Here is a 15,605-nt window from a genome sequence, read left to right on the forward strand (position 1 = left end):
ACGAAGAGGAAAAAACACAGAAACGTCAACAGCACTGCAGAATGGGATGCAGAGCAGGATAGATTCCGGGACTTTGACAATCGGTACTTAAAGAATAAAAGAATATTTTGAATGAACAGAAACAGAAATGCATTTATGCCAGCATGTCATGCATGTCCCAACAAACTTCAAATTAAACATATTGAGGCTCTGCCCCTGGACCCCACGCCGCTAGGGGATGCGCTCTACTGGGACCCAAAACATTATGTTTAAACCCCTATTCACGCATCCCGCACACGCCCATGGTATTGGTAGCCATGGCAACACGAGTGATTCATACCAGTTATCATTTAAGGAGTCATACCTCAAATGTGGTGCCACATTGATCGTAGCCTGTAGTGAGAGTGATCTCAGTGCTAGTCGAGCTGTTTACACCGGAGCAGGATTGGGATCGGTTTCGAAAATGAACAGCAGATGCGTCACCTGGGACTAGCTGTTCAGCTATATTGACGGTCATTGAATCAGTTCCACACTCAACATATGTCTCTGGTATATTGAAGAGATTGTTTATAAAAAGGCAAAGAAAATATCAATTACATTACCCTTTTCATTTTATCTCAGGTGTCAGAAGCATTGCAAATATTGCCGTAATTCATTAGGGCGTGAATGGGACGAAACTCCAATTGAAGCCCCATTGAATGTCCCCATTGAATCCCAATTGGCAATTTGGAGTACATGGAAGTGAAACAATGGGTACCCATTGATACAAATTGGTAATTGGTCCCCATTGAAACCAACTGGTAATTGGTTTTAATGGGGAACAATTGCCAATTGGTTCCAATGGGGACCAATTGCCAATTGGTCTTAATGGGTACCCATTGTTTCACTTTCCATGTACTCCAAATTGCCAATTGGTATTGAATTGGGATTCATTTGCATTAACTTCATCACATAGATCATTTGAAGTGAATTCAAGAGTTACATTTACAGTGAAACAGGCTCGTACACATATATATACTAAATATGCATGTTGTTTCTTGGTTAGTAATCATATAATCAATATATCTATTGCTAAAACATGAATGTAATTGTTACATGATCAGACAAAATAATCTATAGTTTAATAATTGCCGAAGGAAAATAGAAATCACAAAATTGATGTACATTTTCATAATTTGCTTACCAAATCATGATACATTTATTTTTCTGTAACACGTGTAAAGTGATAATGAATATTCATGAGATGCCTAGATCTGTTGGTTTCTATTGGTTTGGTTTGGTTTCTATTGGTCCTATTGGTCGTATTGGTCCTAATGGTTTCTATTGGTCCAATTGGTTTCAATTTAGCATTGGTCCTATTGGTTTCTATTGATTTCAATTGGCCCTATTAGACTTTAATGGAATTTCAATTGGTTTCAATTGGACCAATTATTGAAGTCCAGATTAAGGCCAATTGGTCCAATTGAATCCAATTGGGGACCCATTAAAGTATAATGGGGCCTAGGCCAAGGGGGCCAATGGGGCCAATCTGGACCAATCGAAACCAATTGGGGACCTATTAAAGTTTAATGGGCCTAGGCCAATGGAGCCAATTTTTCCAATGGGGTCAATCTGGACCAATTGAAACCATCTGAAGTCCTATTAAAGTCCCATTGAAACCTGTTAAAACCTATTGAGACCAATTAAAACCAATTGGAACCAATTGAAACCAATTGAAAGTGCGTGTGTGTTCATGCAAACGGGTTGTTCAAATATCCTGTGTAATCAAATCATGAACAGGAATTCGTTCAGGACAAAAACAAATATTAAAGATACTTACGCTTATCTTGACACATATCGCCATCAAATCCTGCTGGGCATGTGCAATTGCCTTCCTCACAGCTCGCTCCATTGAGACAACGGTTATTACATTCATCTGAAAAGAATTAGAAACAATAGTTGCTCTATCAAAGGATGTGGCACCAGAAAGTACGAAGGTAAAGACCAAACTATGAAACTTTTGTTGTTGTCACTTAGAGTTCGAGTTAGATTAACTGTTGCTATTTTTCTTTCTTGTTATTAAGCTATCAATATGGTTCTTTATAAAGATGAGGTTGAGTTCTGGTAATGATAACAAATAAATTCTCACATAATCCAACAAAACTTACACTCGGTATGACCACAATCAGGGTGCAAAACCATTCGCACTTGGATCCAAAAATGAAGTATGCAATAGAGCAGTTTCATCAACCCCAAATTGTTCATCCATACCCTAGGGTTAATACCCTACAATATCCTGGAGGAAACTATCTTGGTTATCATGTTATGAACAGCAACACAACAGGGGGTGGCAGGTGTCACGGACACTACACAAAGCCTTACCTTACCTTAATACACAAATATTTTGCACTTCTTTGGGGAATTTCTTGGCCATTTGTGAAAAATAAAACAATTCACACTCACTTCAGTCCATAAATTAGACGCAGTATAAACATCAGAGTTAACACTAGGTCAAATCTGATAAATGCCATTTTGTAAAAACCTGAAACTTTTTAAAAAGTCATGATGAACAGGAATTCGTCCAGACATTGGTAAATAAGACAAATTCCAAACTTTAGTCCATCTGTATACATATAAAAACAAATCAAACTGCTAGGAAGGCTCGTTTCATAACATAAGTTGTCTAAATAACTTTTGTTGCTGCATATCTTGAGGCCAACAGAGAGTATCTTTTCAAATCCTCATTACCAAGTCTCTTGGATATGACTCAAAGGGAAGTCCACCCTTTCAATAGAAGCAGAAAAATCTGACAAAAAAAATAATAAGTTATTCTATGTAATTCCAGAGGTGGCCCCATTTGGGTATTTCTTTTCTCCTTCTCCATCTTCTCTGTTCACTTTTAAATATTGAAAAAAGCCTAATTTAGTCATAAGAATATGAAAGAAGCAGAACTATTTAGACAATTAGGGAAGATGACGGAAGCATGATATAATGAAGGAAAGCATGAGGAAAGAAGGAAGAAGAGAATAAACAGGATAACAACTTAAGAAAAGAAAAAGAAGAATAAAGAAAAAGATAATAAGAAATAAGGAAAAGGAAGAGCAAGAAATAAAAAAAAAAAGGAAGGAGAGAAGGGAAAAAAGGATAATACAGTACATCATGTAGCATATTCAAGGTGAGCCCCTTATTAGACATAAGCATGGAAACCCTAGATACAAAAAGACGATGTACTTCATTATTTTGAGAAGTAACTCTCATTAGACCTTACAAGATTTGCTCAGTGAGACCGAAAAACAATTTGTTTGGAAAAGAAAGTTCCCATGGTGTCCTTGTGGTGCGGGATGCAATGTGCATCTGGAGAAGATTGCACTGCATGTGTTGTCCTCGTATCGTATGTGCTGAAGGATATTTTCAGTATTTTTAGAACCCATTTGTAGGAAGTCATTAAAATAGCGTTGGAAAATTTGAGATCGTAAAAAGACCACAGTCTGTACTTTATGAAGAGTATTTCGACTAACTTAGGGCGCGTTCATGCTTGATTTTGAAGGCAGAATGAGCGATTTGTAACGCTCATCGTAAACGCTCATCGTAATCGCAGTTCCACGGTGCACTGTTCATGCTCACTTATAGGCAATTCTCCTTGGGTGGCCTTCAGCTGGATTCGCAAACCTGTGTGCGCATGCTACGTAGACCCACTAGAGGTCAGTGCGTTGACCCCATTTAAACGCGTTTACAAATTGTAAACGCATCTTTTTGTGAGTTTACGATCGGCGATCGTGATCGCCGTTTTTCGGTGATTCTACAAAAGTGAGCATGAACGCAAGCGTGTTTTAAACTAAACGCGTAACAGATGCCTGATTCAAGCATGAACGCGCCCTAAGTGATTTACTTGTTAAAACTTAGACAATGTACGCCGAAAAACAGGAACAAAGCATTAACCAAAAAAGTGATAATTGATCTTTATTTAAAATTATAGTATAATCAATAATCGTGTATGATAATTTTAATCAATAATCCTCAGATGTTCGGTGATCGTTGTTGGTGGTAGCAATTACACCAGTGTTCATAAGATCTTCAGCTGTATATACAAATGTCGTAAACAAGTCAAAACCGACCCTAGTCTATTTTTTGCCTCTTTCTCTCTCCATCAAATATGCTTAATTTATCGAAAGAAATTGTGAGCAAAATCTTAGACTAATAGACGATGAGATATTTCATGAGTTATATTTAAATCCCCTCAAAGGGGGTGTCCTCAAAAGAAGGTATTTTCCCATAGTCCTCACGAGACACTAGTCATACGCGTACTGGTGCGTGCGCAAGTGTTTATTTGTGCGTAGGCATAAGCTACAATGTAGTGACTTATACATTTTGTAGGTAGGCAATTAAATGATTAAAACAATGTATTTCCTCATGCATCATGAATATTTGATGTCATAGACAGTTTTTACGTTGTTAAAATTATTTTAGAACACTGTTACCCCAAAAAAGAGATACAGATTGGCTTGCAGTCCTTGGTATTATTCCTTCTGTAGGGTCCGTAACACTGGCTCCTACTCTTTTCTACCCTCGATAATGAAAATAAAACATAATAATGCATTTAATTTTATACTTTATTACATCTAACTAATATTCTTGAAATAAAATATTGATATTAAATTACTCGTAAGTCAATTATTTTTAAAAATGTTTTAAATTAAATTCATGGAAACTTATTTGTTTGCAAAGTTTCATAACCAGGAGAAAACCTTCCAGGGGAAAAGATTTTTGTGTTAATTAATTGGGAAGAGCAACTGTATCAAATCAAATTTAAAAGAAAAATTAGTAGTATTTAGTTATTAAGCTGTATTGTTTCACCATCACACACTTGTGTTACGGACATTACAAACGTTACGGACACTGCAAATGCTATTTATTAAATTACAAAAAAAAATGTTATGCTAAGCTGAATATTATTATACCACATCTAGTCCCTGGGGGCAGTTAAACAAAGCAAACTATATAAAAACTTTGAAAACATTTGCATATACATGTAGCAGGAATGACACCGTAAGGACACTACATGAAATTCCGGAAAAAGTTTATGATCGCAATGGGGGCACATTTTTTGTAAAGTTTGTATCTACATATATGTTTGATTTTTTGTTTCTGATGACAGGAAAACATGTTACTCAGAAAATATAACCAATTGCAATTAATATAATGCTAAAAGAAAATGAATTAAAAAGGCAAAATTATGCACATAGCTGTTTTTCAAAAAAGCGTAACGTTTGTCTCTCTTCACAGAAATAACCACTGTATCGCAATTCTTGGGTTAATTCTCAAGCCGTAACAAAAATACTAAGTGGAGATAAAAATGACTAAAAGATGGCATGAGAAGGTTTGGCCTATCTTGTGTAATTCCATGGTAATACCTTACCCTCTATTTATACCATTCTCACACAGCCAACACAAATGAAATTCCAACAAAAGTTGCTGCCTGATGAAGAACTCATATGGTCCAACATTTCAGGCCACAAGACATTTGATTAAATGACTTTGTGTTTCCAGGAGAGATGCTTAACACTGCAGGTAGAATCGCAAAGTAAACCGACTGGATGTAAAGATAACAAATAAATGACATGTGCCAAATGATTTTGGTAGAAATTGTATGGGGGCTGAGTAATGAGCATAAGCATCTCGAGGTAAGTAGGCCCGATACCATGTGCCAGGCGCGTACGCAGGATTTTTTCCAAGGGGGGTGGGGGGTGGGGGGGTTAACAATTTCAAATCGGGCCGAAAATTTCGCAACGCCTAAGCCACCCGCTGAATAAGCGGGGGGGGATAAGAGCACTTTTTTTTTAAGGGGGTCCCGAAATTTGAAAAATTTACCGATTGACATTTCTTTTTTAGGTCACCTATTACCCACTAATTTTTTTTTTTTTTTTTAATAAATAAATTTTAAAAAACGCGGGGGGGGGGGGGTCCTCCAAAACACACACATAAGAAAACATTGAGGGGGACCCCCCCCCCCCCCCCCCCCCTGCGTACGCGCCTGCCATGTGCCTATCACGTACACAATGTCCAAATGAGAGTTGTGATTTTAATTGAACATGATTTATTTCATAAATTCTTTAGACAGACTAACATGTTTCAGATGATTTTCAGCAAGTTTGCGTGAAGTTGTTTTTATTTTACTGGTTTAAACGATCTCGATATACGATGCTCATACCAGAGCTAAATACTAGTTTTAAAGGCATCGCTTAATAATGTTAAATCTGAGATGCATGGTACATAAATAAAAAGAATACTAAAAAAATAACCTCTTCTGGGAGTGAATTTTAAGAGATATTAAAGGATAGTGCCTTTTGAACTAAATTTAAACGTTATCGAAGTTTAAAATGTGTACTTCATTTTACGTTTTCATCTCACCTAAAAACCGCCAATTTATCACTCAACTGGAGTTACCTCTGTAAATCAAGTGTTGATGACCACTTGACCAAGCAACGATTTTTTTTGTCCGTTAACCGATGGTGGTGATAAATAAGTAATTATTTGGTCTTGTAAGCACCTTTATCGATTGGTTTCACAGGTTATCCAAGGTTGATGGTAATAATCACGTTACTTACACCAGCTAATCGTCTTATTGTTCTGTCCGTGAATCTCTGGTTATATTAAATTAGTAATTCGGAGGTGTCTTACACACCTCTTTAAATGGTTTCAAAGTTACCATAACTTTCTTGGTGATGATCCCGTGGCTCAAACGGATTTTTAATCTAAGCTGGGCATACCTGACTTTTAGATGTGAAAAATTAGTAATTATTAGGTGTCTTAAAACACCTTTTAAAATGGTTTCAAAGTTATCATAACTTTCCTGGTAATGATCACGTGGCTCAAACTGATTACTAATCTAAACAGTGAATCGGTGATATTTAGGTGTGAAAAATTAGTGATTCTTAGTTGTCTTAAAACACCTTTTTAAATGGTAGTCAAAGTTGTCATAGGTTCCGCGATGATGATCTCGTGATTCAAACGTATTATTAATCTAAGCTGGGCATCCGTAATTTCTAGGTGTGGAAAATTAGTCATTCTTAGGTGTACCTTTTAAATGGTAGTCAAAGTTACCATAACTTCCGTGATGATGATCTCGTGACTCAAACTGATTATTAATCTTAGGTGGAAATCCGTGATTTAGGTGTGAAATATTAATAATTCTTGGATGTTTAAAACACTCTTAAAAATGGTTTCACAGTTACCATTTAAGTTTCGTGGTGATAATCCCGTGACTGTATTCAAATTTCAAGTTGCACCAGTTGATAACTGGTCTGTGGGCATATTTCCAATTGCACCAGTTGATGATTGACTGTTGGCATCTTTCCAGCTGCACGAGTTGACACCAGTTAATTTGCATATTGAATATAGGGTGCTTAAATCTATATTTATTTAACAATTTATCTGAATTTACAGCATATTTCTTAATTACTAGATTTAGTTATATGCAATTCATTTCGACAATGCTACAAAATATAAATTGCCAATTATTAAGACATGTCACTACTTTGTATACATTACATTTAATTAAACATGAATGAGGGAAACATTCACAAGGAATAAAATAAATTCAATGCAATACAAGTATAATTTTTTTTATGGACAAATTTTGAAGCATTGAAAATCTAAGTCTACTTATTACCAATGCCTTTACATTAATACAGACGAACCAGCGTTGAAGTGTTATTGCCATTGTCAAAATGTATTAGTACAAGTGCTATACTTATACCCTAAATTACTAATTAAGGTCTTCCACCGAGGTCCATGAACAATGTTTGGAAGTTTTACCAAATGCTTCAACTGTCCCAGCTAGACCGATAAAATCAAACTGGTATAACCGATTCAACTGGCCTCAGTCAATTGGTCTATTTCAACTGGATCAGTTGGCCCATTTCAATTTCCAGGGATACCAGTAGGCTTACCTGGTTAATCAACTGGACCATTTGCAACTAGTTTTTCGTTCTGGGATGTTTGCACCGACAGTGCCTGTGATATGGTGTAATATTGAAGACCTAAAAGATTGCGCTTCAAATGATCATAAAATGCATCAAAAAAGTAAAAAATCTTTGAGTGACCGGTTTCACCATACTCATTTCCCTATTAGACTATTGTGTTATATAAACCGTTAGGAAAACGAAAAATGAAATTTCCATTTCCAATCATAAATATCTTGATAATCAGACAGGCGATCGGCTTGTAAAAGTCATGGGATTCCTGACTGACATAAAGGTTTTTAATTATGATTGCAGCATGAGCTAAATCCAGGAGTTTGTTTCAGAATCTGAGGTAATGTTACCGAGTCAATTTAAAGATAAACTTAAGTTCCGGTAAAAAAAACAAAATGAATTCTCACAGAATCAAACGAAACTTACACTGAATTTTCAAGATTACAAATAAATGTCATGTGCCAAACAATTTTGGAAGAACATGTATAGTGGCTGAGTAATGAGCATAGAAAGATAAGGAAATCAAGGTAAGCTAGCCCCGAAACCATTTGTGAACCTATTTCTGTGTACAGTGCTTGTTGCTTTACCAAGACTCGGCCAAATTTATTATGATTTTGATGACTCCAGAACCTTGCAGTGCACACCAATACTTATATGCTAGATGATCAAACTTTTCTGATCCATTCCACACCTTTTCTTTCACAATGCAATCAGATAAACAGAACTCACCTTTACCTTTAAGGAAACATTTTTTCTGTTTTGATAGACATTGGACAGGTAGCCGTCCTTTAAAACCCAACAATTGTATTTTCCAAGGAATTCAAAATATATAACTCTATGGCTCAACATAATGTGCCCGTCCTTTACACCGAACTTACACAAAGAGAGTGATTCAGCGATTTACTTAATTAGCAGTCCAACCCAGTACTTCAAATTATTTGTGAATACCATGTACTACTTTTTTTATCGGCCTTTCAGTCTTAAAGAATGGAGAGGGTGGGGCTTAGTTTATTGCACTGTGCTTTATGTCGGGTCGGGTTTTCGGGCTACCCCCACTTTCGTTAATAATCAAGCCCAAATTTTAATTGAGTCAGAATGTAACGTTTGTAAAATACATCCCTTGTTTAATTTTGTTCCCAAATAGAGATTGCCAATAGAATGTAAATAGAGTAACTTATCTCTCCATATGTCCTTTGAGTGACCCCCCCCCCCCCCACCCCCATATTGGGTCGCACAATTTGTGACAAATTGTGACAATTAAAAAAAAAGACTTTCGTTTTTACCTAAATGACAGAAGTTTCCGCTGAAACCCTCGGCGCAATCGCATTCATCGATCTCACACGTTCCTCCATTTTGACAAGGGTTAGACGGGTCGCATTGAACTGTTGGTAAGAAATAAGAAACACAGTTGTTGATGATAACATCTTTTTCCTTATGAGGTCTATCGAATAAACAGTGAGAAATAAACTTTATAAAACAGACAATTAATTTGTAGCTTTAAAATTCCTTGTTCCTACTATAATAATACTTTCGTTGTTGTGGACATTACTAAAAAGCTTGTTTACGCTGGAATCAATTAATATTATAACATTATATAAACATTGTTATCATACAATTATTTTAACACTAGTCGACGGAGGCAGATAGAGTTAATAGTTAATTTGTACCAAAAGATTTTGTGCCAAAAATCTTGTCAGAAAAATTCCCTCCACAGATAACTCACTTCGATTATTGAGATAGAATTATTCATGTCATCAATGAAATGAAAAATAAGCACAGTTCTAGTTAAAATGGAATTAAATTTGAGAAAATTGCACCAGATATATTGTTGAACCCTTAGTTCACATGTTTTATTTGTCTCTTAATACAGGAGTTTTACTATTCGTTAAGAGACTTGCTAATATGTACTTTTAGATTTACACGACGGGAACGTGGACTGCTCGTGTGACATCCTTTTAAGGCAATGTGGCGTCACTAAATTATGCTTTGTAGTATAGAAAATATAATATACCTGGAAATATTATTCTTGATAACTCTACTATTGAAAGGGTTTCTACAACAAAATTCTTAGGAACAATATTGGATGTGAAATTATCATGGAACCTACATATTGATAACATCTGTAAAATAATTTCCGGAAATATTGGTACATAGAAAACAAAGTTAAGTAATTTTTTCCCCGTCAAAAATATTATGGAATTTATACTCTGCTCTTATTCTTTCTTATTTGAATTATTGAAATCTAGCCTGGGACAACTGTGCAGTCTCGTAATTGGAGAGAATTTTATTACTCATTCAGAAAAAAGCTTGATGTATCATAAGTCATTCAGACTTTCGAGCACAAACAGGTACACTCTATTAATCGAATAGAATTTTAAAGACAAGTGATCTGGGTTTTTTACAATTTTTGAATTTTGTTATGTTTTCACTCGGTTAAACGGAGTAACCGTATATTCTTTTAACAATGTTTAGGGAAAATAGCGAATTACACAGCTTCCCCCACCAGGTTAGTGGGCTCCTATCACCTGTTAAACCTAAGAACCCTACTTGCTAATACAATTTTTTTCAGAACCCAAATTATGGAATTCCAAAGATTTGAAAGAGAGACCTACTTTATATAGTTTCAGAAATGAACTTAAACGTTATTTTCTCCAGAAGTGTGACAAATGACCCAATAGACAAATGAATAGGTGAATTGATTTCGGTTCGCTTTTTCATCTCCAACCTATGCCTAGCATGTCTAGAGAATATACCAATCTCATCTCACTCTATGCTACTGCTATCTGCTTCGCTTTACTTCTCACTTCATCTGTCTGCCCCCTCTCTCTCCAAATTTGAATTCTTTTTTTATTTTGTAAATCTTCCTGTGAGATGATCAGAGAGTCTTTATTAGACACAAATTAAAGTCACCTGAGCTTACCCAGTTGCGACAAGGAATATAATAAGTAGCATTTCATACTCAAATTACGCAGTTTTTTTGTCAACCTTCAACAATGTTACCGAGTCACTTTAATCTACAAAAATGTAAATTACAAAAATTATGAACAATAGAATTCATTGCTATAATTTCATTTTAAAGATAAGCGCAAATATGTATGGCAAACCATTACCATAGATACCAAACAATTAATAGTAGTAACTGACAAGTGTAAGTGGTCAATTAAAAGAAATCCGTTGATTTTACCCGAATTCCTTTTGGAATAAAACTCTTTTTATTCGACAATGTGTACTTTACAATAAAAACATGACTACATTAAATAATGTACCTTTCCCTATCTCACGAATAGTTTTTGAGATTTCGAATATCCAACTTCCTGGTACTCCATAGTTACTAGTTAATATCAGATCGACATCAGAAAAAGCATCGCCAATAAGCAGGTGACCATTCTCGTTAAGATCCAACGAAGCCTTGATAAAGATATACAAATAATAATGATGATGATTTTCGTGGTGATGGTGATGACGATAATATTGATGATGATGATGATGACAATGGTTGTGATGATAGTGTTGATGATGATGAATGTGATGATGATAATGGTTGTGGTGTTGATGATGATAATTAAGATGATGAAGATATGTATGATGATGGTGATTCAATTCAATTCAAGTGTAGGATGATGATAATAATGACGATGTTGTATTGGTGTTGATATTGATGATAACAAAGTATTGATGTGATTCCTTCTGTTATCTATTAAATAACATCATGTTATTAGGAAGATTTGAAACAAAATACAATCTTCTATTAACTCACAATTTCGTACAAATTAGCAATGACAACTTTTTTATAATGATTTTATACATTTTAAACGTCAGATGCAATCTTAAAGCATATAGCTTTAATTGTAAGTCAACTTATTGAAAATCAAAACATTCTTTCAGGACCATTTCCTAATAAATGCCGTACAACTTGCTCTATAAAAAGTAATAGTTCTTTTGAACTTGACATCAGTTATAAAAAACTATGCTTCATAGAAATCAAATCGACAGTCAGTAATATTTTCTCCTTTAGGAGGCATATATCTGTTTTTTAATTTACTGTTGATGATAAATTCAAACATATCTCTTTCTTCCCAATAGACTGATGTTTAATATTTCCTTCAATGAGGGAAGAAAGCAAATATACGAATGATTACATGTAAATTAACATTTGTTTTTTGTATCAAAGAAAAGATGGTATATAACGTGTTCTGAAAAAAGTTAAAATTGTAAATTTAATGCGTAATTTTTTTATCTGTTCTTAGACTGTTTGTTTGATTGATTGTTTTTTTTTTTGTTATTTGGTTTTATTTGTGCTGCCACTATTACTTACTTCATAGCCAACCCATTCGATTCTCTCATAGTTAAAGATAGCGTAAGTCAGCTCGCCATCTGTTCCAATAAGTAGTTGAAACGTACTTGTCTGGACACCAACAAATAAAGGGGGAAAAACCCATAAAAGAAGTTTATTTCATTTTCAGGCCGCCATTACCCCCCCCCCCCTCCCCTCCCCTCCCTTGAATCGTCTCACAATATTCCGAGTCCACGACTGTAATCTGGAGAAACTAAATCTAAGCTGACGTCTCCGAAAATAGAAACTGTTAATGAGCTACTTCAAATTCATAATTCTTAAAGCGTTAGGTTTGGTATAACATTTATTTCATTTATCATGGTTTCTATCATGATTGATTTGAAGAAATGAGAAATGAATATATGCAAACCCTTGGGCCTCCAACTTCAGGTACATTTATCCATGATACAACCACAATTCTGAGTAAAGAACGGCCGAGAAACTCTGGTGAAGCATCACGAATTGCACGCTCAGCTTCTCTGAATGTTCTGTCGTCAGTTCCTTGTTCTGATGTCCTGAAGGTTCATGAATGTCACAAAAATGAATAATTTAAACAAAGCGAGTTATTTCATTTTTAGATAATCAAAGCGGTATCATTAGTGATAACAACATTTTCCAAATTAAAAAGAGGTAGGTACAGATTTTAAAAAAGAACTAAAATAAAACGAAATGTAAATCACAGCGGGTTCACCTTAAACCAGGCGTACTGAAACATTTTAATCCGGGAGGAGGGAGCAACGACAATATTTACTTGTAAATTTTAAGTTTTTGTCAGCAACCGAAGAGAACAAAATTAAAAAGATACTTTATTTGGTAAAACATGTTATTTTGTCATAAATATACTAGTCAGGTCAATATATGGTAAAAAAATACCCCAACCCCCCAAAAATTGCAACAAAAGGTTTTTCAAACCGTCTTCACTCACACACCCCCCGTCTTCACTCATTCACCCCCCGTCTTCACTCACACACCCCCCGTCTTCACTCAAGCACCCCCCGTCTTCACTCACACTTCTAGTGAGAGGAAAAAAAAACCAGTATCCTCTTATCACTTGTGATAGACCTCAAGGAGGAGACCGTCCCTGGTAGCACTCAGTGTGAGGGGACGACCGACTTGTGTGGATACAGGTAAACGTCCTGGTTTCACCTTTTCGCCGGTGGGGGTGACTAGCTGACAACCAAATTTGTCAGCTACGAACGAACCAGGGTGGCTAGGAGAGGACCGACTCACCCGCCTAGCTAGTTTGAGCGAAACTACTTCATGATGAAAAGCCATAAAAGCACCAGGGTTAAAGCCCCTGCCTCTACTAATTTGCCACTTCTTTCCGGGGGCCTACAGAGAGTAGTGCAACATGACGTGCCAACTCCAAAGCCAATTGGAAGAGATGGTGTTGATAAACCACGGAAAAGAGATGCTTTACTAACAACAAAAAAGACAATTGGAATAGGAACCTGGAATGTGAGAACGCTACATCAACCAGGGAACCTCGAAATCCTACTTCACCAACTAAACAACTTTAAATGGGAGATAGTAGGTGTATCAGAAACACATTGGACTGACAAGGGAGAGTTTACCTCTGAAGGGTACAAAGCACTATGCTCAGGAAATGAAACCCTACACAGAGGGGGTGTAGCACTGATTCTGAACAAAACAGCCCAGAACTCACTCCTAGGATATCATCCTATTTCATCCAGATTGATCACTGCCAGATTCCAGACTCAAGCAGGTGCCATCACAGTGATCCAAGTTTATGCCCCAAATACAGCTGATAATGAAGAACTAGTAGACGAATTCTATGACCAACTTCAAGAAGCAATCAATTCTGCACCAAAGAAAGACATTCTGATAGTGATGGGGGATCTAAATGCAAAAGTGGGAGACAGTTACTCACAATGGAAACAAGTTCTAGGCCAACATGGGTTTGGAAAGGCAAATGCCAGAGGAGAGAAACTACTCAATTTTTGTGCAGCGAATGATCTTGTTATCACCAATACCATGTTTAAACAAGCCAAAACAAGTAGAAAATGGACATGGGAATCACCTGATCAAAAGACTCACAACAAGATAGACTTCATAATGATTAACAGCAAATGGAAAAGCTCAATCAACAACTCCAGGAGTTTCCCCAGTGCTGACATAGGCTCAGATCACCAGTTAGTCATTGCAAACTTAAGACTGAGATTTAAAGTTAGAGGAAAACCCAAGTTTCTAAAGCGATATGATGTCTTCAAACTCAAAGAAGCAGACGTCCGCTCAAATTATGAAATAGAAATTGGAGGAAGGTTTGGCCCACTTCTAGATGATGAAAACACAGATGTGGAAAATCTATGGGAAGGCATCAAGTCAGCATACAACGAGACATCGACCAAACTTCTCGGAAACAGAAAGAGTCAACTTCAGGACCCTTGGATAAGCGAGGAGGTGCTCCAACTAAGTGACCAAAGGAAAAGGGTTAAGCAGGAGAAGTTAAGTGATCCTACAAAGAGAGCCCACTATAATTTCCTAAACAGGGAAATAAAGAGAAAGACAAAAGGATGTAAGGACAGATGGATTCAAGATCTATGTAAAAAGGTTGATAAGGCACACCAAGCAGCTAAGTCCAAAGAAGTCTACTCAACAATCAAGAAACTCACTAGGAAACCAAATATCAAGATGCAAACAGTAAAGAGCAAAGATGGACAAGTACTGACAGAGATAGAGGATGTAAAAAGGAGATGGAAAGAAAGTTATGAAGAACTTTATAACAACCAGAATCCCATCAACAAGGATGCAACTGAGGGAATTGCACAGATGACTAGTATGGAGGAAGAGCCTGAAATACTTAAAGAGGAGGTCATTAGTGCTATCAAAAGGATGTCAGATGGAAAGGCCCCAGGCTATGATAGTATAACAGCAGAGGAGTTAAAAGCATCCGGAGAGAGTGGCACTGACATCCTTCACAAACTCTGCAACCTAATCTGGAGAAAAGAATCTTTCCCAACTGACTGGGGCAGAGCCATTATAACACCTATATTCAAGAAGAAGGATAAGCTAGATTGCGGAAACTACCGGGGAATCAGCTTACTTAGCCATGCAGGAAAGATATTTGCATCAATCCTTCAACGAAGAATCCTGAAGAAGACAGAGGAAATTTTATCAGAGTCCCAGGCAGGTTTCAGACCAGGGAGATCAACCATAGACCAACTGTTTACTCTAAGACAAATTGCAGAAAAGCACCTTGAAAAGAACAGAAGTCTGTTTTGCTGTTATATAGACTTCGAGAAGGCATTCGATTCAATATGGCAGGAAGGACTTTGGAAAGCTATGAGATTCTTTGGCTACTCCAATAAGACAATCTGTCT

The 15,605-nt window shown here is 36.3% G+C and overlaps 1 protein-coding gene across 1 annotated transcript; it reads right to left on the reverse strand.

Annotated features, from left to right (window-relative positions):
- Nucleotides 1-337: 337 nt before the first annotated feature.
- On the reverse strand, nt 338-13,539 carry LOC105440740 (sushi, nidogen and EGF-like domain-containing protein 1). The gene is made up of 7 exons (XM_030977304.1): nt 13,316-13,539; nt 12,635-12,779; nt 12,247-12,336; nt 11,198-11,339; nt 9,215-9,313; nt 1,799-1,894; nt 338-525 (listed from the first exon to the last, which is right to left on the reverse strand). Exons 1-7 carry the CDS (start codon nt 13,537-13,539, stop codon nt 338-340), a joined length of 984 nt encoding a protein of 327 aa, XP_030833164.1.
- Between the last annotated feature and the right edge of the window lie 2,066 nt (nt 13,540-15,605).

The sequence above is a fragment of the Strongylocentrotus purpuratus genome, unplaced genomic scaffold (assembly GCF_000002235.5).
Source record: "Strongylocentrotus purpuratus isolate Spur 01 unplaced genomic scaffold, Spur_5.0 spur5_scaffold_1, whole genome shotgun sequence".
In the NCBI taxonomy this organism is placed as follows: Eukaryota; Metazoa; Echinodermata; class Echinoidea; order Camarodonta; family Strongylocentrotidae; genus Strongylocentrotus; species Strongylocentrotus purpuratus.

Bases quoted from the DNA above. Each gene is read 5' to 3' on its own strand.
- LOC105440740 (XM_030977304.1), bottom strand. From the start codon at position 13,539: ATGGCTTTTCATCATGAAGTAGTTTCGCTCAAACTAGCTAGGCGGGTG. The intron at 12,780-13,315 runs GTGATAAGAGGA...ATGAACCTTCAG, and splicing joins CTCCTTGAGGTCTATCACAA to GACATCAGAACAAGGAACTG. The intron at 11,340-12,246 runs GTAAGTAATAGT...ATCTTTATCAAG, and splicing joins TCGAATGGGTTGGCTATGAA to GCTTCGTTGGATCTTAACGA.